The following is a 23,327-nucleotide window of genomic DNA, read 5'->3' on the forward strand; positions in this document are numbered from 1 at the left end:
TAATATGAATTTGGAAATTAGGACAGTGATGATATTATTACTTTTTGTTAAGTTGCCCACTACCTGAAATATATGATACTTATTTTCCATCTAAATAAAATATGGTTCTTCCAAAATGTTAAATATTTACAACAGCTGAATTAAAAAAAAATCCTCAGGGAAACTCTGCTAAATGAACATATTAACACCTCCTTTTGACCTGAGCACCATTCTTGTTGCATTAAATGTTGAGTTGCAAACAATAATCTTTACTATTATTTCTGAAGAACTGGCTCATAGCAAAGCTAGTAAAGAGAGTAATTGATCGATTTTACCTCTATAAAATGTTCTCCTAAATCTCAACATTTTACCATTAAATCAAATCTGGGCAAGAACGTTTCACAGTTAGTAATGCAAATTTCATCTCATCAACAAGGAAGTTAGGTTTTCCTCTAAAAAAGTTGAACAGCAGATGACAATGGTCTTTTTTCCCTATTTGGTGTCTTCAACTATAGTTTAACAGGCTGAGAATGAGCAATAGATATATTTATTCTTCAGCCCATTCTTTATTCTTTCCAATCCTATGTAGATTAAATTCAGTTCAATATTACAGTTAAAAGAAAAACCTGTACTATTGTTTAATTCCAGATGCTCGGCAGCATCCTAACAATAGGAAATTATGGTACGATTACAAATGTGATTCAAGATCTTATTAAACCAACATTAAACTATTTTCCATCTTCAGTCATGGAACTAGAGTAGAACACTAAAGCCAGATAAAGAAAAATATGTGAGAAGATTGAGTGGGCTAGCTAACATTCATTTTCAGATATCCTTTATAATAAATTGGGAATACTGTATGTATTTCAGTCTATTCCAATTTCAAAGCATCTTCTTTTTGGTTTTAGATAAAACTAACAAGTTTTACCATTAATCACTGTGTATTTGTAGGCTTGGAAAGACAAAGGGATCACAAAATTCTCTGTCCAGATTTACAGTGAATTAGCTTCTGACCAGAAACATTATTTTAATTAGGAGTATTATCTAATGCTCTTGAGGTATCAAACAATTAAAATGTCCAACTGAAACAAATCGTACACTAAATTAAGTCTTGTAAAATAAGTATTTTGAAATGTTAAATTCTAGGACAATACAGCAATGAAATGAAAGCAGGAGTGAAATGCTCCCGGTTCAGACTGGATCGCCTGATCCGGTAGCGATGGTGGCGGGTGGTTCGGAGAACCGGTAGCAAACATCCCTGCCCCCCCCCCATGCTCAGCTGAGCCGCACAATCATCAGAGACTTCTTAAAAAAATTTTAAAAGCATTTTTTCTACAACCTCTTCAACCGAAAAAATGCTTTTAAAAGTAAAAAAAAAAAGCCTCTGATGATCGCGTGGCTCAGCTGGGATCGTCAGAGGCTTTTGAAAGCATTTTTTTACAACCTCTTTGGCCAAAGAGGTTGTAGAAAAAATGGTTTTAAAAGTAAAAAAAGTTGGCCATGCCCACCCAGTCACATTACCCCCCCCCACCAAGCCACGCCCACAGAACCGGTAGTAACAAATTTTACATTTCACTACTGAAACAAAGTGATAGTTTTCAGTTGTACACAACAGTGAGAAATCATCTGGCCTATAATAAGGGGAATAAAAAAGTAATTCTCCAATAGGTGAGGTGAGTAAAATAAAGACACCATGTTGACCTTGACCTTGGAGTCCCAGTGGACGATCAGTTAAATAGGAGCTAGAAGTGTGTGGCAGCAGTAAAAAAAAAAAAAAAAGCTAATACAATCCTTGGTTGTATAAACAGGCATAGAATCAAAATCACGTGAAGTATTAGTACTGCTTTATAAAGCCTTAATAAGGCCACACTTTGAATACTGCATCCATTTTGGTCACCCATTACAAAAAAGACTTTGAGACTTTGTAAAAAGTGCAAAGAGCAACTAAGATGATTAAGCCTGGAGCAACTAAGATGATTTAGCCTGGAGACTAAAACATATTAAGAATGGTTGCAGGATTTGGGTTTGGCTAGTCTAGAGAAAAGAAGGACTAGGGATAACATGATAGCAGTATTCCAGTATTTGAGAGATTGCCACAAAGACGAGGGGGTCAACCTATTTACCAAAGTACCTGTAGGCAGGACAGGAAACAATGGATGGAAACTAATCAAGGTGAGAAGCAACCTGGAATTAAGGAAAAACTTCCTAACAGTGAGGATAATTAATCAGTGGAGCAGCTTGCCATCAGAAGTTGTAGGATGTTTTTAAGAAAAGACTGGACAGTCACTTGTCTGAAATGGTACTATAGGGTACCCTGCTCGAGCAAGGGGTTGGACTATAAGACCTCCAAGATCCCTTCCAGCTCTATTCTGATTGATTGACCATCTCATACATGATTTACATGTGAGATAGTAAGAACGGCAACCTTAATCTGGTCTTCCTATTACATAGCCCCCCCTCCCCCCAAAAAAGGTTAAAGCTGTGAGGTATCTCCTGCAATCAATGAGTTCTTGCATTAAAAAAAGCAAAATGAACATTGATACAGAAATAAATATATACAACTTAAACAACTCCATACCCTTTTTCTTTGAACTTCAGACATAACAGCTTTACTCTATTGATTTTTTTACTGCTATTAAATCTGCAAAATGCTTTCCGTTTAAGAAACCGTTTCTTATAACGAGTATGCAGTAGAAACCAATTATCCAGAATTTGCATAGTGTGTGAAAGCCAAAATAACATCAGCTCAGTGCAACTGTGCCTACAGTTACCCCCACAGTTATGAAAGTTCTCGGTTATGTGCTAATACTAAGAAAGAGGAACTATTATTTAGTTGGCTAAGGAAACATTGTAGAAAAATGGACAAAGCTGCATAACCTCCAAAACTCTTCTTTCCTTATTATAGGAACCTCTCTCTTATAAGCTGTTCAAAGCAGGTTTCTTGAAAAGGCTTGAAAAGCCAGACTCATTAATTCAACACCAGGTTGTTCATTTGTGTGTTTGTGTGCACGCATGTATTGAGTCTTCAAAAAGAAGCTAACATGTTAACATTTTTAAAAAATTTCTTCTCTACCAGTTTATGGAAAACTAATCAAAAATAAAATTAAGAAGCAGCCATAACTTCTATAAAACATCACAGAACAGAACTTCTTTGTAGCTCTCACAATACAGATTTATTTTGGCGCGTATGACTGGGTTGCTTCTTTTGAATTTTTTTCTTGCTTAAGCAATAAAGCAGCAGGGGCCAGTATTTAAAAACAGAAGGAGAATTAAAAAACGATCTTAATCACCAGACATGCTACTATGTTAAAGAATGGAAGAATTTCTTTTATCCATAGCTATGTGTCTTGTACTTTAAATTTTTTATCCTTAACACTGATCATCCAGGGCAGTAATAGGTTCTACTTACCTCTGCTACTGGTTCGCAAGGGAGCGCACGCTTGCTTTGCTCGCTTCTGCGCATGCGCAGATTGTTCATGACAACGTCCGGGTGGGTGGGCGGAGCTTCCCGCCACCGTTACTACCGGTTCACAAGAACCAGACCGAACTGGGAGCAACCGACCACTAATCCAGGAGTTACTTGTGTTTTTTCCCCTTCAAAATACTGGCATGCAGGTAAACTCTGCACATGCTCTGAGAGATGCTGATGTGGGATTTCAATGTGTATTTGATATTGAAGAGATTCTATGTTAATCTGGGTACATTTGTTGAGCTTTGAAATGTGTGTGGATTTTTCATATGTTCTTATCTTACTGTTTTAAAATTATTAGTGTAATTAAAAAGCACATGGGCTGTGAATGAGTGCCTTTGAGTCACTCCTGACCCTTAGCAACTTCCTGGAGAAGTGCATGAACTGCCCCTCTCAAGCTAGCAATCATCTCTGTGAGTAAAGTAAAACATTATAACTAAACAATGTTGTTGTTCAAGCTGGGCTTGTGATTGGCAAATAGGTTGCAATACAAAGTTCATCAAATCTGTTGTTTAGACTTCCTAACTAAGTGAGGTATTAGCAGCTTCACCAAAGAGTCCCATACACACACACATATATATATACACACACACATATATACATACACACACACACATATATATATATAAAATATCAAAACATTAGGAAAATGTCATAAGGGAGATGTGTTCATTGAAAGGAATCTAAAAGGGGCGAGCTGTTCTCTTTGTTTTATAACCTGTGGGCTGCGCAACCTAGATTTACTTAATCTAAAAACTTCTGTTTTTTCCTCCCTTTTGGGGCGGGGGGAATAGAGAAATGTTTTGAAAGCAGATTCTTACTTAAGAAAATTTCAGTGGGTGAGAACAGAATAGGTTTTGTTGTTGTTTCCAATTGAAAATTATTCTCAGAGTTTCAAGAATATTTTAAAAACCACCCCTGAGACAAATTTTCTGTAGTCTGACTGGTAGGTAGACTCTCAGCACACTACTTTTTCTTGAAGATGTGGAGTGAAAAGCAAGGGAGTTACAGCTAGTGTCTAATTCCTTCTGTTTTCTATGACCAGGACACTTAAAACAGTTCAGATTTTACACCAGCAGAATACAGAATACTCAAGTTGAATTTTATTCTGTTACAACTAAAAAAAACAACAGGATTTTATGCAGCTACATTGGCTCCAACATGTATTCTGTTGTCTCAGACAGCTAACTTGAACAAACCAGAGTAAAGCATGATAGAAGACATGCTCTTGTTTAGTTACTAAATCTGGTAAAACTACTAACTTACTTCTTACTTTCTTACTCATCCAGAGGGTACTCTCCAGGAAAAATGACATGTTAACTCACTGTTCAAACCTGGTTGTTAACGCATAACCTTCAATAAGAATCTCTCCCTCATTTTTCTGACTTCTGATATCTGATATTTGAAGTTAGTACCTTTACTAACCTTCCAGATTACCAGTAGCTAGCTGCCCACAGCTCAGATATGTATGATCAGAGGTGAAGAAAAAGCGGTGCTCCTCAAACACCAACTTATGATTATCACATTTTAGAGTAAATCACTGGTTACATTATTTGGCTGATATACAGTGTAGGACTTGCAGGCATGCCTAGTTGAGTGATGCATCCTGCATGAAGACCTGATAGTGATCACTCAGATAGATCTGAGTGATCCATACTGAAATGTTCCAGTCATGCTACTACCTAAAGAATGCACCCCAGAGCCTCTGTAGTCATAATACCACTTGACCTAATATAGGATTCAGACACTACTGCCTTTGATAACTGACTCTATCATGACTATTTCCATTCTAGAGGAGTGATGCAGCACTGCAGGCAAACGTTAAAGAGCAGCACTGCAGGCAAACTTTGCCCACAGCCTGGAGTTCAATCTTTCAAGGTTGACACAGCCTCTCATCCTTCTGAGGTTGGTAAAATGAGGACCCAGATTGCTGGGGACAATATGCAAATAATGCTTTTACATTGTAAACTGTCCAAGGAATGCTGTAAAGCACTATGGGGCAGTATATAAGCCTAAAACATTACTGTTATTGATATACTTCAAGCAAGGTTTTGATGGGCATCAATCATGGATCAGTTAGAGTATGTTTATCCTGAGCCTATCCATCAGCGCTCCCCAAACTTTTTTCCTTCATTACCCAAAACTGCTTATCAGAAATCTCTTATTTAAATGTCCCTGTGGTGATTGAGTAATGGGTTTGTGTATCATTATCCAAAGAAAAACCACTTTTCTTAAATTTTGGGTAATTTACCCAGGTTTGGAAGAAGTACTGCTATTATAAACACTACACAGAGCACATACTGCATTTGTGGATAAATCCAGGAGCATTAGGCTTGTCCCAAATTCAACAGACTGAGCACAGCTCTGCTCTTTGAGGAGCCAATGGGGCTGAATTAGGAGCTAGTGAATGGATTGGCTCCTTGGAATTCTTCTCCAAATTAAGGAGAGAACAAGGATCACCCATGTTTGGCTCTATACAGAAACTCCCTACAGCCTTCATGAAACAGTCTTCATCAGCAGATTTGAGAGGTCTGGAGGCTGGGGGAACTGTGCCTAAGCCACAGTTTGTCACTTTTCAGAGATAGTGGGTTCGCCTATTTTCTCTCTTAACTACTTTAGGAAGTTGCATGTTATACGTTTCTTTGGAGTTAAGAACCTTCAGAAAGGCAAGTATATTGCATCCCTGGGAAAAAACTCCTTCTATCCTGGATGAAAGAAACTCCAATGCAAAAAGAGGAATAGAGGAATTTTTAAAAAAATGCTGTTTACAAAAGTTGTATGGTGAAATATGCTGTGGATCTGAAAATGGATTTTAGAATGTTTGTGTATAAGAGTGATATGGAAAACAACGCCAAAATTGATTTACAAATGAAACAGTTGGATGTCTTAATAATTAAAGGGCACATACAAATAATAAATCAGAAGAGTGAGCTGGAAAGCTTTTTTATCGCTATTTACAAAAGGACTGTATGAAACCAAGGAGAAGAGACAAAGAGAAACGTCTGCAGCTGTCCTTGAAAGAAGACAAAGAGAAAATGTTAAGGAATCAATGTGGGCCACTATTTGATGGGACAAAAGATAGAACATTTTTTAAAATAGAAAAGTTATAAAATGAATCTGCTCAATCAAGATTATATATATATATATATATATATATATATATATATATATATATATATGCTATTATTTCTGATTTATTTATAATGGGATTTCAGCTTGACCAGGACTGAATCATAAGAAAGCTATTTTTTTAAACTGAAGTACAAGAAAAGATGTTAAGATGTTGCCTGGAGGAAGGGGGAAGTCATCTTGTATTTATTTGTTTTTCTTTTTTCATATCTCTTTTTACTTTTAGTTTTTATCTTTTCTTTAATTCAGTTTAGATTTTGATCTTTGTATTTGTAAACCTTAATAAAATTATTGTAAAAAAACAAACTCTCAATGTTTCCCAAAGCAGTATGAATTACTTCTCATACTGGGCTAATAAAACAGGGAACTGATGCAACCTATTATGTCTTCATAAAGAAGACATAGAGCTTTTAGCTCTAGACAAAAAAAAAGTGGGAAGAAAGCAGATAGGAGTAAATTTGTAAACAGGGTACTAGTTGCAATTATGTTGTAACCGTAACCTTTCTTCTACTAAAAATTATTAAGAAGATTCTTGTTCTATGAATTAACTGTTGCCTGTTTAGACTTCAAGGAAAGAAATCTGACAAGCTGGTAAACGCTTGGGATCATTCAGCTTTTGTTACATTAATATATGGAATACTTGACACCCCACACGTTATTCCATAGGAACTCTATGGGGAGCTTTTATTTTGTGCACAACCGTGTACAATAGTTGGAGAAACCCTGCCTGGCACTATACTTTCAAAATTGTGGGAACAGTGTCTAAATAATGTGGAGGACATCAGATTGGGGAATACTTCAATAGAGATTGGTTCTAGTGAAGCTTTATGTCAGAACAGTTCAGAAAGGAGAAGTAATAATCTCCATCTTGCTAGATCTGTTGGAATTTCTCTTTTTCAGAAAGTAGAAATCTCATCATCTCCTTTTCTTGACCATCAGAAGTATTTACACTTGTGATATTTCTATAGGTTAGAGCACAGATAGACACCCACCTCTGGTGGCTATAAATGGCCAACTGGGTCTCTACTGGCTTTTGGGGGGAAGCCAACGTTTGCAATAGTAGATTTAATATTTCTGCTTACTTCAGTTCAGAAGGGGCTTTTAAAAACATATTAAGTCAAGTTTAGGCTTACATTGTAATTTTTAATAGTATAAAAAATTGAGACAGGGCTAGAAAAAAAGGGGGGGATCCTGTTCTGAGATTTCAATTGACTAAAACCTGGATTATCACGAGAGTTCATTCTTTACTGACAAAAGGAAGGAAAACAGCAGCATTTCGAATATCTTGTACTAGTATGTTTTTAATCACTGAAGTACCAATAATCCTTAAATATGGATACAACATATTAATTAAAAAGTGAATAATTGTAAGTATGTACATTTTGTTATTCATTTTAAGAACAAAAAGACTCCTTAATCCCCAACTCCCTTTCTCATTCTCACGTTTAATGTAAATATCAGGAAACAGACTCAGATTTAAACAGTTCTAAAAGCAAGCCTAGAAGTACTCTGGTCCATTGTTTAGTTTGTTTCCAGGAAATCTTGCTTTCTGTACTTGTTTCCAGTTTTTATTTATTTATTTGATTTGTATCCTGCCTTTATTATTGTCTATAAATATCTCAAGGCGGCAAACATATTCAGCTCACCTTCTTCCTCCTATTTTCCCCACAACAACAATCCTGTGAGGTAGTTTGGACTAAGAGTTTGTGTGACTGGCCCAAAGTCATCCAGCCAGATTACTTTGGTAACCCAAGGAACCGTCACATCATCAGGCCAAAATTTTAAAGACATCTACAAAAAGGAGGAACCCATTGATTGCAGTCCTTTTTGGTAAAACAGAAACAGAGTCAATTACTATTAGAAAAATGTTTGATGAGGGGAAAAAAATCCTACGCAGAACAAGATTAAGCACCAGTGAGACCAATTAATGGAATGTAAATTAGGTTCTTAATGCTTTCCCTTTTAAGAAAAAAAATTGCAGTGCTGAACTTCTAAACACCTTTTAATTTGCCCTTGCTCTTTAGACACGATAAAATACATCGCATAGCTAGGAACTGATACTTAAAAGGAAAAAAAAAGTTGAGACTGAGTTCACAGGGACACAGAGACATCCAAGAAAATAACGTCTCAGAGCTGAACTTGCCAATTGTTTTGTTAGCTGAAATAAATGGGAACTGTCTGTGCAAAGAATGTCCCTTTAGCAGTTCAGAATGAACTTCAGGCCTGGGTTCCATTTTGTCTTTTGTAAGTGTTAAGACGTTCAATGTTATAGTGAACTGACAAATTTTAAATACCTACATTAAAAAAAAACAAGTACAGCATTGATGTTAATGTGTGAAAAGGGTCCCAATCCCCGGGAGCCAGAATTCCCACAATTGTCCACTGTGGTAACAGGATATAATTGCTTACTTACTTGGCAGCAAACTTTACCATCTGCTTACTTGCATGGTCTCCCACAGCCACTAAAGCCTGGATGTTAAACTGCTGCTGACGTATGACTAAGAAACACTGTTTTCCTGAAAAGAAAGACGAAGAAATAATGCAAGTGTTTCCAGGACAAATTACATGGGAAGTTTCTGAATGAATTTTTTTTAAAAAATGGTCTATTCCTTTAATATCAGGCTAGACTTTAGACGTATAAAGCAAAGTACAATCACAGACATGTACTGCATAGTCTTTGCTGCGGCTTTTCCACAATAATCTTGAATTTATTTTTCTTATTTTTGTTAAAGGAAAGTGTCCTTCAGGAAAAAAAATATCAGGAGATAGTATATACAACATTTCAGAAAAAAGCTCAGACTTACCTTTGCTAAACGATAAAAATAATATGATGTAAAGAATAATGTAGTTACTTATTTGTAAAGATATGCAAACATTTTAGATGAAGATACACAAAGCAAGGCAATACCTCCAGATCTAAGGTAACTAAGGTTCAAAGCAGAATAGGCTGATTCTGAGGTTTCTAATCCGCCTCAGTGGTTTTACCTTTCTGACTTAATTTGGCACATTCAAAGCACTTAATAAATATCATTGAATAGAAGGGAGAAGACAGACACTGAACAAACACAGATGCTTTTTCAGTTACTTCTTTAATACAGAGTTAAGCAACCTAATGCTTTGCAGATATTTTAAACCACAATTAGAACTGAAGGCTACAGGTTGCAGATTCATGCCCCATTCTTTGCTAGACTATAATTTACTTCAGGTAGAGCAATAGCAATAGCAATGTCAAGCAAAGCCTCCAGAGCTGGCTTTCTATAGGTTTTCTCCAGTACCCTATGTTGGATGAGCATTTATCATTTTAATTTGGCTATTCCAAGATGTCAAAAATGACATTCAGCATCCATAGTTCTGCCTTCTCCAACTCATCTACCATTTCTTCCCGGTTGCCCAGTACAAAAATGGCATCATAATTGTGAATCAAGCTCTATAAACAGGTAGCTTAATCTGGATTGGTTATCGGGTTAAAAATACTCTAATCTTTCTCTTACCTATGTCTCTTGACAGATTTGGTTTCAAAAAGGAATCTTGGCCTATGGTATACTTGTTTCAAGTAACGGTAATAAATAAAAATCACAAACAAAAAAGATGAACTCAAATATTTAACACGTGTATCAACTATAGCAAATAAATACTTTATGAAGAAAAAAATGAAACCGAAGATCATATAATTAGTGGATGTAGCAACACTGCTCAAACAACATCTTGACAGAATAGTCACTATGATTCTTGAGCATCTGTACAAAAAAAATAAAGTTACACATTTCCAGAAGGTAATATGACCACAAAATTGAGCAAGCAGTTGAAAATTATGCTAAAATTTTGTGGGATTTTCACTTACAAACTGATCGCCTTCTACAACACAATACACCTGATGTAACAATAATTAAAAAGAGTAATTAAGAGATATAGCTAAACCTGGGAACAAAAGAATCAAGGAAAAAAGAACTGGGAAAAGATGAAATAGAGATTTAACATTCAAAACACATAGATTATGGATAAAATTTGCAGAGTCATTCCTACAGTTATTGGCAGTGGGTGAAATTAAAACAGATTAAATATATTTAACAAGAATTAAATATTTGTACTATATCAGCTACATATTTGCAACAAAAAAAAATGATGGGGACATGTTATATCTTATAATATTACTTGGATAATTCCTAGGTTCCTGGCTAGAACTCAAATTTTCAAAGAATACCAGTGAAAGATGTGATTTTGTGTCTTTCATTGTGCTTTGTTATTTCTAATAATAACACTTAGTAGAATAATAACAATATAAATAATATTTTGGGAATTTTCTGTTAATGCCTTATTGTAGGTTAGTTAGCAAGTTATGCCATATAACAGAACAGATATTGTACTAAAAGGAGTTTCTAAAATTCATTTTCAATTAATTTTTAAATATGAACCTGCAATTAACCCTACTCCATAATATACTTTTATATATAATTTTTATTCAAAAGATTAAAATACAAACTGCAAAAAAAAAAATACAAAAACAAAGCAAAATTAGCTAAAACAAAAAATGTGCATAAAAAGAAAAAAAATCAAGCATGCACATTGTCTCTCCTAGTTGAATACTGATAAATGTATTTTAAGAATAATGGTTTCCTCCCCTTGTGAAACAAGCCCAGTTTATGAACTTCCAAGACTCTCTTTGACCTGGCATCTATCTACTATATAGAAATAATATAGAAACATATGAAAAGAGACATTTATTCAGATACTATAAACTCAACATCATGAAGAAATCTGTAAATCAATACAAGAGTTTTGAATTGGGCCTCAAAAATACTGGGAACCAAGGAACAACATTACTATCATAATCATAAATATTAATTCCAGTTATTGTATTTAATACCAATTGAAGTTTCCAAACTATGTTTATGGAAAACTCACAAAAAGCAAAGTACAATAATCTAACTGAAAGTATATGAGGGTATGGATAGTGCACTAAAGTCTTTTGTATCAGACAGAATTATATCTAGGATTTCACCCCAAGACATTTTGTGCCACAGAGGTCACTTCTATGGCAGCTTGTGCAAACATCCACCATGGTCCCTTCCTGAAACAACTCCATTCAAAAGAACATGGTGGTACAAAGTAGAATATTTTTTCAGAATAGTGAACTAGACTACCTTCAACCCTAAGCATTTAAATTGCATTATTATTATTTATTTATTTTATTTATTTGTCAAGTACGTATTAGATAATATATATATAAGCATGAATTGAATACATAAAATGAATACAAATAAAAGGAACATTAGGACAGGGACAGTAGGCACGCTGGTGCTCTTATGCACGCCCCTTATATATTATATTATATAAGTCTCCCTTGTCTCCAATAGTAATGTCTCCTGAGAGATGCTGTGAGGGAGCAATTGGGAAGAAAATAAAAAAAATCAGGACAATAAAAATGCTTATGATGTCTATTTTATACTTTGAATAGGACAGAACAGGACTTTATTGACCTGTTAACAGTTCCCCTAAAGAAGTAATTATGATTTTTATAGGAGGTCACCTTGGGGAAACCAACTGGAAGCTGTTAAGACAGTAACAGGTGCAGAAGTATGCACTGAGACTAGGGAGGCATGGAAGACTGGCTCCTCTGGACTCCCTGGGGTATAAGAGAGAGGGAAGGAGAAACCCAGGCAGACTTGCAAGATTTTATTACTACAGTATTGTATGTCTCAGTAATATACAATTCTAGTCTTCCTATGGAGTCAGTTTCCAGATCTGGTCTACCTAGTAGGGATGAGAATTAAGATGTATTCCTTGATCAAGCTTTGATATTCTAGGTCCATGTGAGCAAAGTGGCAATTTTTAAATCTTGATGATTTGTTAGTTGAAACTCCTCTTGCATCAGAGCAACCCACATTTTAGTGAACTATGCTATAAGGCTTTTAACATTAACATTTTGTCAAGACTTCCCTATTTCAATTTGGAACTGAATGCGACTGTCCAGTTATTAAGTTGTAGTACAAGTCAATATGCTTTATAATCTGCATTGGCTTTCTTTTTATTTGTAGCACCTTAAAACCTCATTCTTTTTGAAGAATGCCACGTTATTAGATCATCTTCACTGATTGTTTAATTGTATTGTTTTAACAGCTTCTGCTTTATACTTTAATCTACTTGATGATAAACCTTTGTAATATCACTTAAACAATTTTCCAATCTATAAATATATAATAAAACTGAGAAATACATAAGCCTGATGAGCCTTCTGTTGATAAATCAACTTTTTAGTCTGTAAATCAGAATATTGTTATATGCGTTCTAAACTTTCACTTCACTATTACAGTACTTAATTGCACAATGTGAGGCTCATGAAATTAACTCAAAAATCTTACTAAAAGCAAAAATAAAAAAATCCTAAACTTTTATTTTAACAATTAACTTGACTATGGATTATTATTCTACTACACTTAAGGAAGGACAACCAAATCTTCCAAAGAATTTCATGTTATTTTTAAAAGTATTCCATTCCATGAATTGCAGTAATCGACATAGTTTCTAAAACATTTATTTTTTTATGTATAAGTGACATTTTTATCTCTTTAAAGGTGAAGGAAAATCACCATCTTCCTCACTACAACGATGCTGCCCAATTTTTATAAGTCACAAAAGTTGAAAAGTTGCCATAGTTGTTAAACGAATCTCTGCAGTTGTTAACTTAGTAGTACAGTTCTTAAGTGAATCTGGTTTCCCCATTGACTTTGCTTGTCAGAAGGTTGCAAATGTGATCACATGATCCTGGATCACTTTATAAATACATGCCAGTGCCAAGCATAGAAATTTTGATCTTGTGACCATGGGGAACCTGCATCACTCGTAAGTGCAAAAATGGTCACAAATCACTTTTTGGAATGTTGTTCTTCGAAAGGTCACTAAAAGAATGGTTGTAAATCGAGGACTTCCTATACTGAATTGATATGCTTATTCATCAACAGAATTTTAACAGAAAATAATTAGCAGCGGGATGAAATCAAAGACGATATTGAAGAACAAACCTATTTACAGTTGCAAGAAAAAGTATGTGAACCCCTTGGGATTACGTGGAGTTTTGCATGAATTGGTCATAAAATGTGCTCTGAACTTCATCTAAGTCACAACAATAGAAAAACACAGTCTGCTTAAAATAATACTACACAAACATTAGATGTTGCCATGGTTTAATTGAACATAACATGTAAACATTCACAGTGCAGGGAGGAAAAAGTATGTGAACCTTTGGACTTAATAACTGGTTGACCCTCCTTTGGCAGCAATAACTCAACCAAACGTTTCCTGTAGTTGCAGATCAGACCTGCACAACGATGTGGAGTAATTTTGGACCACTCCTCTTCACAAAACTGTTTCAGTGTAGCAATATTCTTGGGATGTCTGGTGTGAATCGCTCTCTTAAGGTCATGCCACAGCATTTCAATCGGGTTGAGGTCAGGACTCTGACTGGGCCACTCCAGAAGGCGTATTCTGTGCTGTTGAAGCCATTTTTTTGTTGAATTACTTGTATGCTTTGGGTCATTGTCCTGTTGCATCACCCATCCTCTGTGGAGCTTCAGTTGGCGGACAGATGGTCGTACATTTTCCTGCAAAATGTCTTGATAAACTCTGGAATTCATTTTCCCATCAACGACAACAATCCGTCCAGGCCCTGAGGCTACAAAGCAGCCCCAAACCATGATGCTCCCTCCGCCATGTTACAGTGGGGATGAGGTTTTGATGTTGGTGTGCTGTGCCTTTTTTTCTCCACACATAGTGTTGTGTGTTCTTCCCAAACAACTCAATTTTGGTTTCATCTGTCCACAGTATATTTTGCCAATAGTGCTGTGGAACATCCAGGTGCTCTTTTGCAAACTTCAAACATGCTGCAATATTTTTTTTGGACAGCAATGGCTTCCTCCGTGGTATCCTCCCATGTCCTCCATTCTTGTTTAATGTTTCCCTTATTGTAGATGTGTCAACAAAAATGTTAGCATGTGCCAGAGATTTCTGTAGGTCTTTAGCTGACACTCTAGGATTCTTCTTTACCTCATGAAGCATTCTGCGCTGTGCTCTTGCAGTCATTTTTACAGGACGACCACGCCTAGGGAGAGTAGCAACAGTGCTAAACTTTCTCCATTTGTAGACAGTCTGTCTTACCATGGACATATGAACATCAAGGCTTTTGGAGATACTTTTGTAACCCTTTCCAGCTTCATGCAAGTGAACAATTCTTGATCATAGGTCTTCTGAGAGCTCTTTTCTGCGAGGCATGGTTCACATCAGACAGTGCTTCTTGAAACCAGTAAACCCAAAACAGGTGTTTGTTTAAAGGGCAGGACAGCTGTCAGCAACACATCCAATATCATCACACTGATTGGAGTCAAGGTTGGCTCACTCCTGGCTCCAATTAGCTCTTGGAGAAGTCATTAGGCTAGGGGCTCGCATACTTTTTCCTCCCTGCACTGTGAATGTTTACATGTTATGTTCAATTAAACCATGGCAACATCTAATGTTTGTGTAGTATTATTTTAAGCAGACTGTGTTTTTCTATTGTTGTGACTTAGATGAAGTTCAGAGCACATTTTATGACCAATTCATGCAAAACTCCACGTAATCCCAAGGGGTTCACATACTTTTTCTTGCAACTCTACATATAAATATACAACACCTCTATAATTCTAGGAATTACTCAACTTCCTTGACCTGTTTTAAGAAGTTTTGTTAAAGAAATACATTTCCTAAAATTGTGAATCAGCTTCTGCAGAAATTGATACTAGCTCTAAAACTAAGGGAGACTAAGGGAACCCAAAGGAGACTCAATCTGAAAGTTTTGAGTTATTATCAGTCCAACAGTTCAGGATACAGTATTATAGCTTACACCAAGAAAATAGGGGAATTCCGTTTTTCCCCAACTGCTTACCAGGATCTACCTATTGGAAATCTCATATAGTAAAAGCTTAGACTTGGAATAATATTTTTTTTAAATTTGATTTATATGCCGCCCTTCTCCGGAGACTCAGGGCGGCTTACAATGTGTTAAGCAATAGCCTTCATACTTTTGTATATTTATACAAAGTCAGCTTATTGCCCCCACAAACTGGGTCCTCAATTTACCTACCTTAGAAAGGATGGAAGGTTGAGTCAACCTTGAGCCTGGTGAGATTCGAACTTACAGTAATTGCAGACAGCTGGTGTTAATCACAATGCTATCAGTCTGCTGAACCACCAGGCCCTATAATGAACATGGCTCTAACCAATTCAATTACTAAAAGCAAAATTAGTGTCACAATACAAGAATGTGAACTGACAGTGGCTGGCTCTGTTCACAGACTTGATGAGCCACAGAATGAATGCTCTTAACATTTGTTTGTATCCTACTTTTCAGAGGTATATATATGATTTTCACAGAATTAGTGGCACAAAATAATATGTCATTTAATCTACTTTACTATAGAACTATAACGTACAACCCTGTTTGTTGTTTCCAGCATCAATAAAATGTTTTTTTTAAAAAAGCAACAGCTTTTGTCCTAACTACTGTGATCTTATATAACACTGTTTTTGTCTATAGAAATAAATTTTGACCAACACAACTGTTAGTTTCAGATGTCACCTAAAGATGTCAAAACATATTTAAAGTTTGTGTGCTAGAAGCAGATGTCCAAGAAAACTTGTTTCCATAGTGAAGAAAAATGACAGGCAGGTGGGTCTGCATAAGACATAGTATGGAGCTCAGACTGAGAACTTCCTCTGAGGTCGCTGTTAAGAGCAGATTTCTTTTCTTTTTTCTTTAAAGAACTGAACTGAAGCATTTGCATTTGTACAACATGAAAGCTCAATTTGTTCCAGAGTTTCCCATTTCTTTAAACTGTATGATAGTACATAAAAAGCCATGATTTTAGCTTGAAAAAAAGAAATTCTAGCATGACTAATTAATTCAGGAATGCTTTGAGACTTTAAATCTAAATGAATTCTAAATATTTTTATGACCTTAATGACGTTTAAAAGGGTACTTAGCTGTATTCTCATCACAAAAAAGTTTACCAGTTGTAAAATCCAACATAACAATTAAAGTAAATATACATGTTTATTGTAGAAGTATTCACAAAACTTCAGTAATTAAGAGAATGTGCTTTTCTTATTTAAAAAAATCCATAAAAATCCATGAGGAGGAGAGTAGAAAAAAGGAGGCAGAAACCTAGAGCATCTACTATCAGAATTATAATCTAGAAGCCAACACTTTGTCATGTTACACCTGTCTAGAACATGGCATTCCCACGGTCTCATCCAAAATGTCATGCTGACACATATATCTCCTGTATTGTTCCCATGAGCAAACTTCCCAGGCTGCTATTTCAAACAGAAGATGGGAACACTTTACTATCTTAGTCCTTTTATCAATTGTAACTAGCAGCTACAATTATTAAAAATATTTGTATTTGCTTAACTCAAGTTGTGCTTGACATAACCTGGAATTCTGATTTGCAAACTTCCTATGCTATTACTAATTTTCCTGGGTATTTAGCCTTTAACAAGTTGCTCTAGAAATGACTAAAGTCACTCACATCCAAATTATTTCTCATCTGGATTATTGTAAGGTGCTCCATATGGGGTTGCCCTTGAAGCTATCACTGGTCCAGAAATTATTTATTCTTAAAATGTATATAAAACAATTTATATGTTATGTTTATATGCTATATGCATTTATATAGCTGCCCATCTCTCAAACCAAATGACTCAGGATAGAGTACAACAAAGTTAAAAAAAAACTATAATTCACAAATAACAATTATTAAAATTATTAAAAACTATAAAACACAAATAATGGGCAAAGAGATGTTAATAATAATGGCTCCACCCATTAGTCTGGGAGTCTGGGAATTCCAGGCCTGATGGTACAACCAGGTCTTGAAAAACTTTTGGAAAGCCAGGAGCAATGGTGCTAGAATAGCCTCAGTGGGAAAGATATCCCACAACATGGGCACCACAGCTGAGAAGACCACTGCCTAGGGTCCACCAAATGTAGGTCCCTAAATGATGAAAGCTGCAGCATACCCTCTCTACTACCTCTGGTGTGATGGGAAGATGTAATTGAGGAGAAGCAGTCCCTCAAATAACCTGGGACTATGCCACATGGGCTTTTAAAGGTAAAACCAGCATTATGAATTTAGATGATAAAAATGAAAAAAGAAGAGGGGATCAACTTATTTTCCAAAGCAGCAGAAGGCAAGAGAAGAAACCATGTATGGAAACTAATAAAGGAGACAAACAACCTGGAATTAATGAGAAACTTCCTAACACTGAGGACAATTAACCGGTGGAAAAGCTTGCCTTCAGAAGTTGTAGATGCTTCATCACTGCAGGTTTTTAAGAAAAGACTGGACAGCCACCTGACTGCAATGGTATAGGATCTCCGCTTGAGCAGCAGGTGGTTGGACAAGATCTTCAAGATCCCGTTCAGCTCTACTCTGATTTGATTTGATTTGATTTGAATTGGATCTGAAAACAAACTGGTAACCAATGCAGTCACAGGGTAGAGGTGTAATATGTGTTCTATGAGGAATACAGAACTGCCTGTGCCATTGCATTTTGTACCAGCTGAAGTTTCCAGATACTCTTCAAGGGCAGTGTTATGCAGCACATATTACAACAGTACAACTGAGAGATAACAAGGATATGAGTGAAGATAAGAAGACCCTCTTGATCTATCAATGGGTGCACAACATAAAATTGTGCAAAATCCCTCTGAGCCATGACTGCCACCTGCTCCTCAAGCAGGAGCTCTGAATCCAGGACGACCCCTAGATTGCTCATAAGATCTGTTTGGAGCAATGTAGTCCCATCTAGCATCAAAGATGCCATAGCACCAGAACTAGAGGGTCCCTAGAGCCACTCAGTCATTCCAGAGTTCAGTTGAAGCTAGCTTTTCTTTAGACCCTCACAGCCTCTAAACACCAGAATAAGATGTCCACATCATTGCTTAATTCACTAGGAGCAAAGAAGAACAATTGAGTATCATCAGCATATTGATGATACCTCAGCCCATGGCAATGAAATGAAGCATGCAAGCAATTTCGGTGCATCTACATGACTTTTCTCTTCTATGAGGTGCATAATTTACCAGTGTGCTTCTGGTACAATTTGTTAATTGTCATCTATAAGTCATATAAAGTTGTATATGACTTTTAAAAGAGTTATTTGTGGCATTGTCCTTCACCAATTGTCTTTGCCTGCCCTGTAAGATCTCACAGAGTGGGCATATTCTGGGTTCTATCAACTAAATAGTACATCCTGTCATACCTCCTTCTGTTACTGTCACCACTATCTGGAATACCATCTTCCCAGAGGCCAGAGAAATTTGTGATCCTAACTGGTGGATGATGGGTAGCTAGTATTTTTACCTGTATTTTTTTCACCCCAATTTTCTGTTTCAGTGGATTCCAATTTATTTTATGATTTTTAACATTCACACCATCTTGAGTTTTTGAATTTGGTGATGTTTAAAAGCAAAATAAATGTTATGCGCAGATCACAAGTATATGAATACGTGAAAAAGAACATATAGCTGCAATGGAAGTAGAAGTGGAAAAAGATAGGATGCATGGGATGTAAATACCTATAAAAAACACACCAGGGCAAGGAGATAATGCTTTAGCTTTTCTGACTCGTGACAATGTCAAAAGAAACCTTACCTTTTGCTCTACTAGTATGAATCCTGCCACGAACCCAAACAGTTTCATCAGCTTTCTCTCCTGTCAAATCCTTTATTCGTACCAACACACGATCTGCATATAAAAGACATAGTGACATATATTGAGAACACTTTATTCGTATTTACATGAAAAACTAGAAACAAAAACTAATTTGAGGCCACAACCAGCACTATATTACTTATTGTATCACTACTTCTCTGTATGTTTTACAGAATTTTGAAACTGACCTGGTTTTTCCTGTGACTGTATCATTGGCAATATTCCATACCTTTCTTTTGCATAATCCTGAAAAGAGAAGAGCAACAAATTATAATAAAGTGCCATAATCAAACAGTCATGCTTTGATATATTTCATTATAATTCCTGATGGGTGAACAACATATTCTACATATGAATCTTAGAATTAACTAATCTGCACACTAGCCTGAGATTCTGAAATATACAACAGTAATGGAGTTAAAAATAAATTCACCTCTGAGCACAAGATACATGAATCACTTACCATGTTACACATATATGTAATCACTTTGTAACGTTCAGTCCTGTGTACTAAATTACTTTCATCATTTATTATTAGTGATAAGCACAGGAAAATGTCCACCATGTATGACTTCATTCTCTTTCAATTTTTGAAGCATGGTATAATTTGAACCCTCAGAACTGTATAATAACTATACTTCTCTACTATAATTATAAAAGGATGGAAAATAAGAGTTACTAATAGTAACAGATGTAATTCATGTATTCAGACATAACTTGTGAGAATGCACTACTTTCTGAAGAGAAACTGGACTATGGCATTCAATATCCCAGTTAATCTGAAGAACGTCAAACCAGTGGTGGGTTGCCCCTGGTTCGTACCGGTTCTATAGAACCGGTAGTAAAACCGGCAGAAGGCTCCACCTACTGACCCTGACATCATCAAAACGCTTTTGCGCATGCGCAGAAAAGCGTGCCGCCCCGCTGCGAACTGGTAGTAAAGGTAAGTAGAACCCACCCTGCTTCAAACCCTGAAACAGAGTTCATTGGTTATTTAGACTTGCACTTGACAGGTGTGCAAATGAGAATAAAATAAAGTATTCCCAGAAATAGGGCTATGCAAAATACGTCATGCACTAACTAAGGCATAAAAATAGAAAGGCAATCATAAAATGAATTGAAATTAAGATATTAACACTACAGTAAAATGTATGTCCTGAACAATGCAAACATGATGTGCAGCAAGTTTTGAACACATCATGCTCATGTTGGGGATTTTGGAAAGGAATATGTTTTTTAGGGATGCAATAAAGTTAGTTTGCAACTCAGGATATATGGCTAAAGAAAGGCCTGTCTGATGCCTGTCAGCTACACCAGGCAGAGGAAAAGGCATTTTTGGTTTTCCAAATGCATCCATAAATAGAACTGAAATGAACAATCAATCTGAAACAGTAGATACATTCCTTTATTGAACTGTGTTCAACTCCCATTTAGACAAACAATTTGATCCTTGCAGACCACTCATTACCAAGAACACTTTAAAAAGCAGTACATGTATCCAATTCTATAAAACAACTGTGTAAGAATTAAAATCGGGATTTTAATAAATTCTGCTATAAAATAAAATTTGTGATAGCAAAAGAAACCTGAAAACAGCTTGAACAAACTTCTTGAGTAAGTACTATGTGAGCTTGAAGAAGTTCATACCATTTACACTTTGTAAACAAAAATGGTTCTGAACAGAATGTGACAAAAATACTTTAAGTACAGCAAGCTGTCATAAAGATATGCATTTGGACAAAATATTTTAATTTTACTAATGGGTACCCAGATCCTTTATTCATGGGTCCCAAGTCCTTGATATAAACAGTATTTTCCAGGTCTATGTAAATTTCCTGTAGCAAATCTGTAGGAAGTTTCAAATAAGGGGAATAAAAGTCTACTGCTGTAAAACTTTCCCACATTTAAAGGACAGAACATCAAATCAGGGAAAACTTGCAGTGCAAACAGTGAACCCTAAATCAATTTTCTTTAAATATTACATAATTGTAAACACCAGGGTAACTTCGATTTGCCTACTTTTAAGCCCATTCCTATTGCTTGCAAAAAAAAAAAAAAAAAAGTTGTATCTGGCTTTCATTTTGCTTTTTTACCATGACAGATTTTGAACAGAGATATCCACTTCTCGGTGTTGCACATAACAGTGTTATACACCTGCTTGGCTCTATTTTTAATTAATCTTGTCTCCTCAAAACCTATGTTTTCTCCCAAACTTAGTCTGAAAAAGGCTTCCTTTGTAATGTGCATACCTATTTTGCCTTGGTCTTTCTTTCTTTCTTTCTTTCTTTCTTTCTTTCTTTCTTTCTTTCTTTCTTTCTTTCTTTCTTTCCTCCCTCCCTCCCTCCCTCCCTCCCTCCCTCCCTTCTTCCTTCCTTCCTTCCTTCCTTCCTTCCTTCCTTCCTTCTTTCTTTTCTCTCTTTCTTCCTTCCTTCCCCTTTCTTCTCCTCTCTTCTCCTTTCCTTTCTCTCTCTCTCTCTTTCTCACACACACACACAATACATGGCTTATCCAGATGAAACGTGACAATTTAAAAAGATGCTGAAGCCACCCCCCATGGGGGTATTCACCCTCATTTATTTGACCTATTTTGCCCCAAACCTCTCTCAACGCCTACTTTCGCTTCCGGCCAATTCCCATGCCTTCTAAACGCAACCAGGAGCGGACAAAAGTGAAAAATGAGGTGAATGGAGAGTCTCGTCCGAAGGACAGCGAGGCGGCCTTGGAAAAGGCCCCAAGAGGGGGAAGGGAAGCCGTCAGGACCCCTCCACGGCTCAAGTTTTGTCCCAGGAGCGAGGTGACGGTTGGGGGCTTTTGGTCCACACGCTGGGCCTTTTGACATTTGCAACTCATCCTCCGCCTCCCCCTCCCCACCCCCGCAATACTCCTCGCCCACCGACCCTCCCTACCCACCGACCCACCCAGACCGCTTCCATCCCTTCGGAAACCCACATCGGCCGGCGGCGGCGGCTCCATTGGGCGGTCGTTATTCCGTTCTTGATTCTTACGAACGCCGGGCATTTTTACCACATGCAGCGAAAAGCGAAAGAGGCGGGGGCGGCGGAGTGGGCACGCGCACACTTTTTTTTTTTTTTTGTCCCCTCAAGCTTCCCGTAGCACCTGACAAAAGCCTTCCAGCGCCTGTCGCTGGATTCCCGGGGCTACTTTTTTTTTTTAACGCTCTCTCCGCGTGTCCTCCCGTACCACTTCCGGGCACGTAAAGCACGCCAGGGAGAGGCGAGCACGCTGTAAGCATTACGTCACGGGGGAATGAGTCTCCTCGCCTTTCAGGACCATCCTGCCTCTCCTCCCTCCCCCCCTCCCATCCAGGGAACGTTTTATCGCGAGCTTTGGAGAGTTCGCAACTCCAAGTGTTGGTGGTGGTTGGTGGGTCATCTGTCTGTCTCTGTAGGGTTTGAGAACGGATATTCTGCACAGATTTGTGGAGGAAACCTGCCTATCCCGTTCAAGATACAATAAAACGATCATATTTCATTCTACTTAAAAAGTGTGAAAAATTGTCCTCTTATGCCTTATTTGCCCTCTTATGCAAGATTTCTGAGTGCACTGTTGTGTGATTGCGAATGAGTGACCCAGTGTACCTTCAGATACATTGTTTACCATACTTATTTTCCCATGCTGTTGAGCCCCAAAGTTACCATCCATAAAACTAAACAAACCACGCACAAATGTACAATTTAAAACTTAAGTCACATCCCCCTATGTGTGACGTTGCACGCACACACAAAAACAGTGTTGATAATGGATAGCTATCCACTTGATAGCTGGATGAGTGAGAAAATGGTGAAATTTCCTTCCGGAAAGTTGAGACTTGGTATAGAGAAAGAGAGACTTTGGGATTGAGATTGTTGGAAGAAATACCCAGGTCCAGATCCAACCCGGGAGAAAGGCACTGGAGACAAAATGGAGGCTGGAGTCTGATTGGAAATAAGTTTTAATGAAGAAACAACCACATGGATGGTCCTGGGTAGTTGACACATGGAGTT

General features: G+C 36.9%; 1 protein-coding gene across 2 annotated transcripts in view; it reads right to left on the reverse strand.

Moving 5' to 3' along the window:
- Positions 1 to 22,649, reverse strand: part of DARS1 (aspartyl-tRNA synthetase 1) — a 55,849-nt gene extending 33,200 nt beyond the window's left edge. Inside the window, exons 1-4 of one of the 2 annotated variants that reach the window (XM_034424337.3) lie at positions 22,273 to 22,649; positions 19,512 to 19,569; positions 19,264 to 19,356; positions 8,991 to 9,093 (exon numbers count right to left, since the gene is read on the reverse strand). In XM_034424337.3, coding sequence (XP_034280228.2) covers positions 8,991 to 9,093; positions 19,264 to 19,356; positions 19,512 to 19,569; positions 22,273 to 22,341 — 323 coding nt within the window. In that variant the 5' untranslated portion in view covers positions 22,342 to 22,649. Of the gene's footprint in view, positions 1 to 8,990; positions 9,094 to 19,263; positions 19,357 to 19,511; positions 19,570 to 21,937; positions 22,160 to 22,272 lie in introns of those variants that run through there. The other variant, XM_034424331.3, reaches the window with a different exon arrangement.
- Positions 22,650 to 23,327: the final 678 nt, after the last annotated feature.

The sequence above is a fragment of the Pantherophis guttatus genome, chromosome 1 (assembly GCF_059756535.1).
Source record: "Pantherophis guttatus breed Tessera chromosome 1, ASM5975653v1, whole genome shotgun sequence".
NCBI lineage: Eukaryota > Metazoa > Chordata > Lepidosauria > Squamata > Colubridae > Pantherophis > Pantherophis guttatus.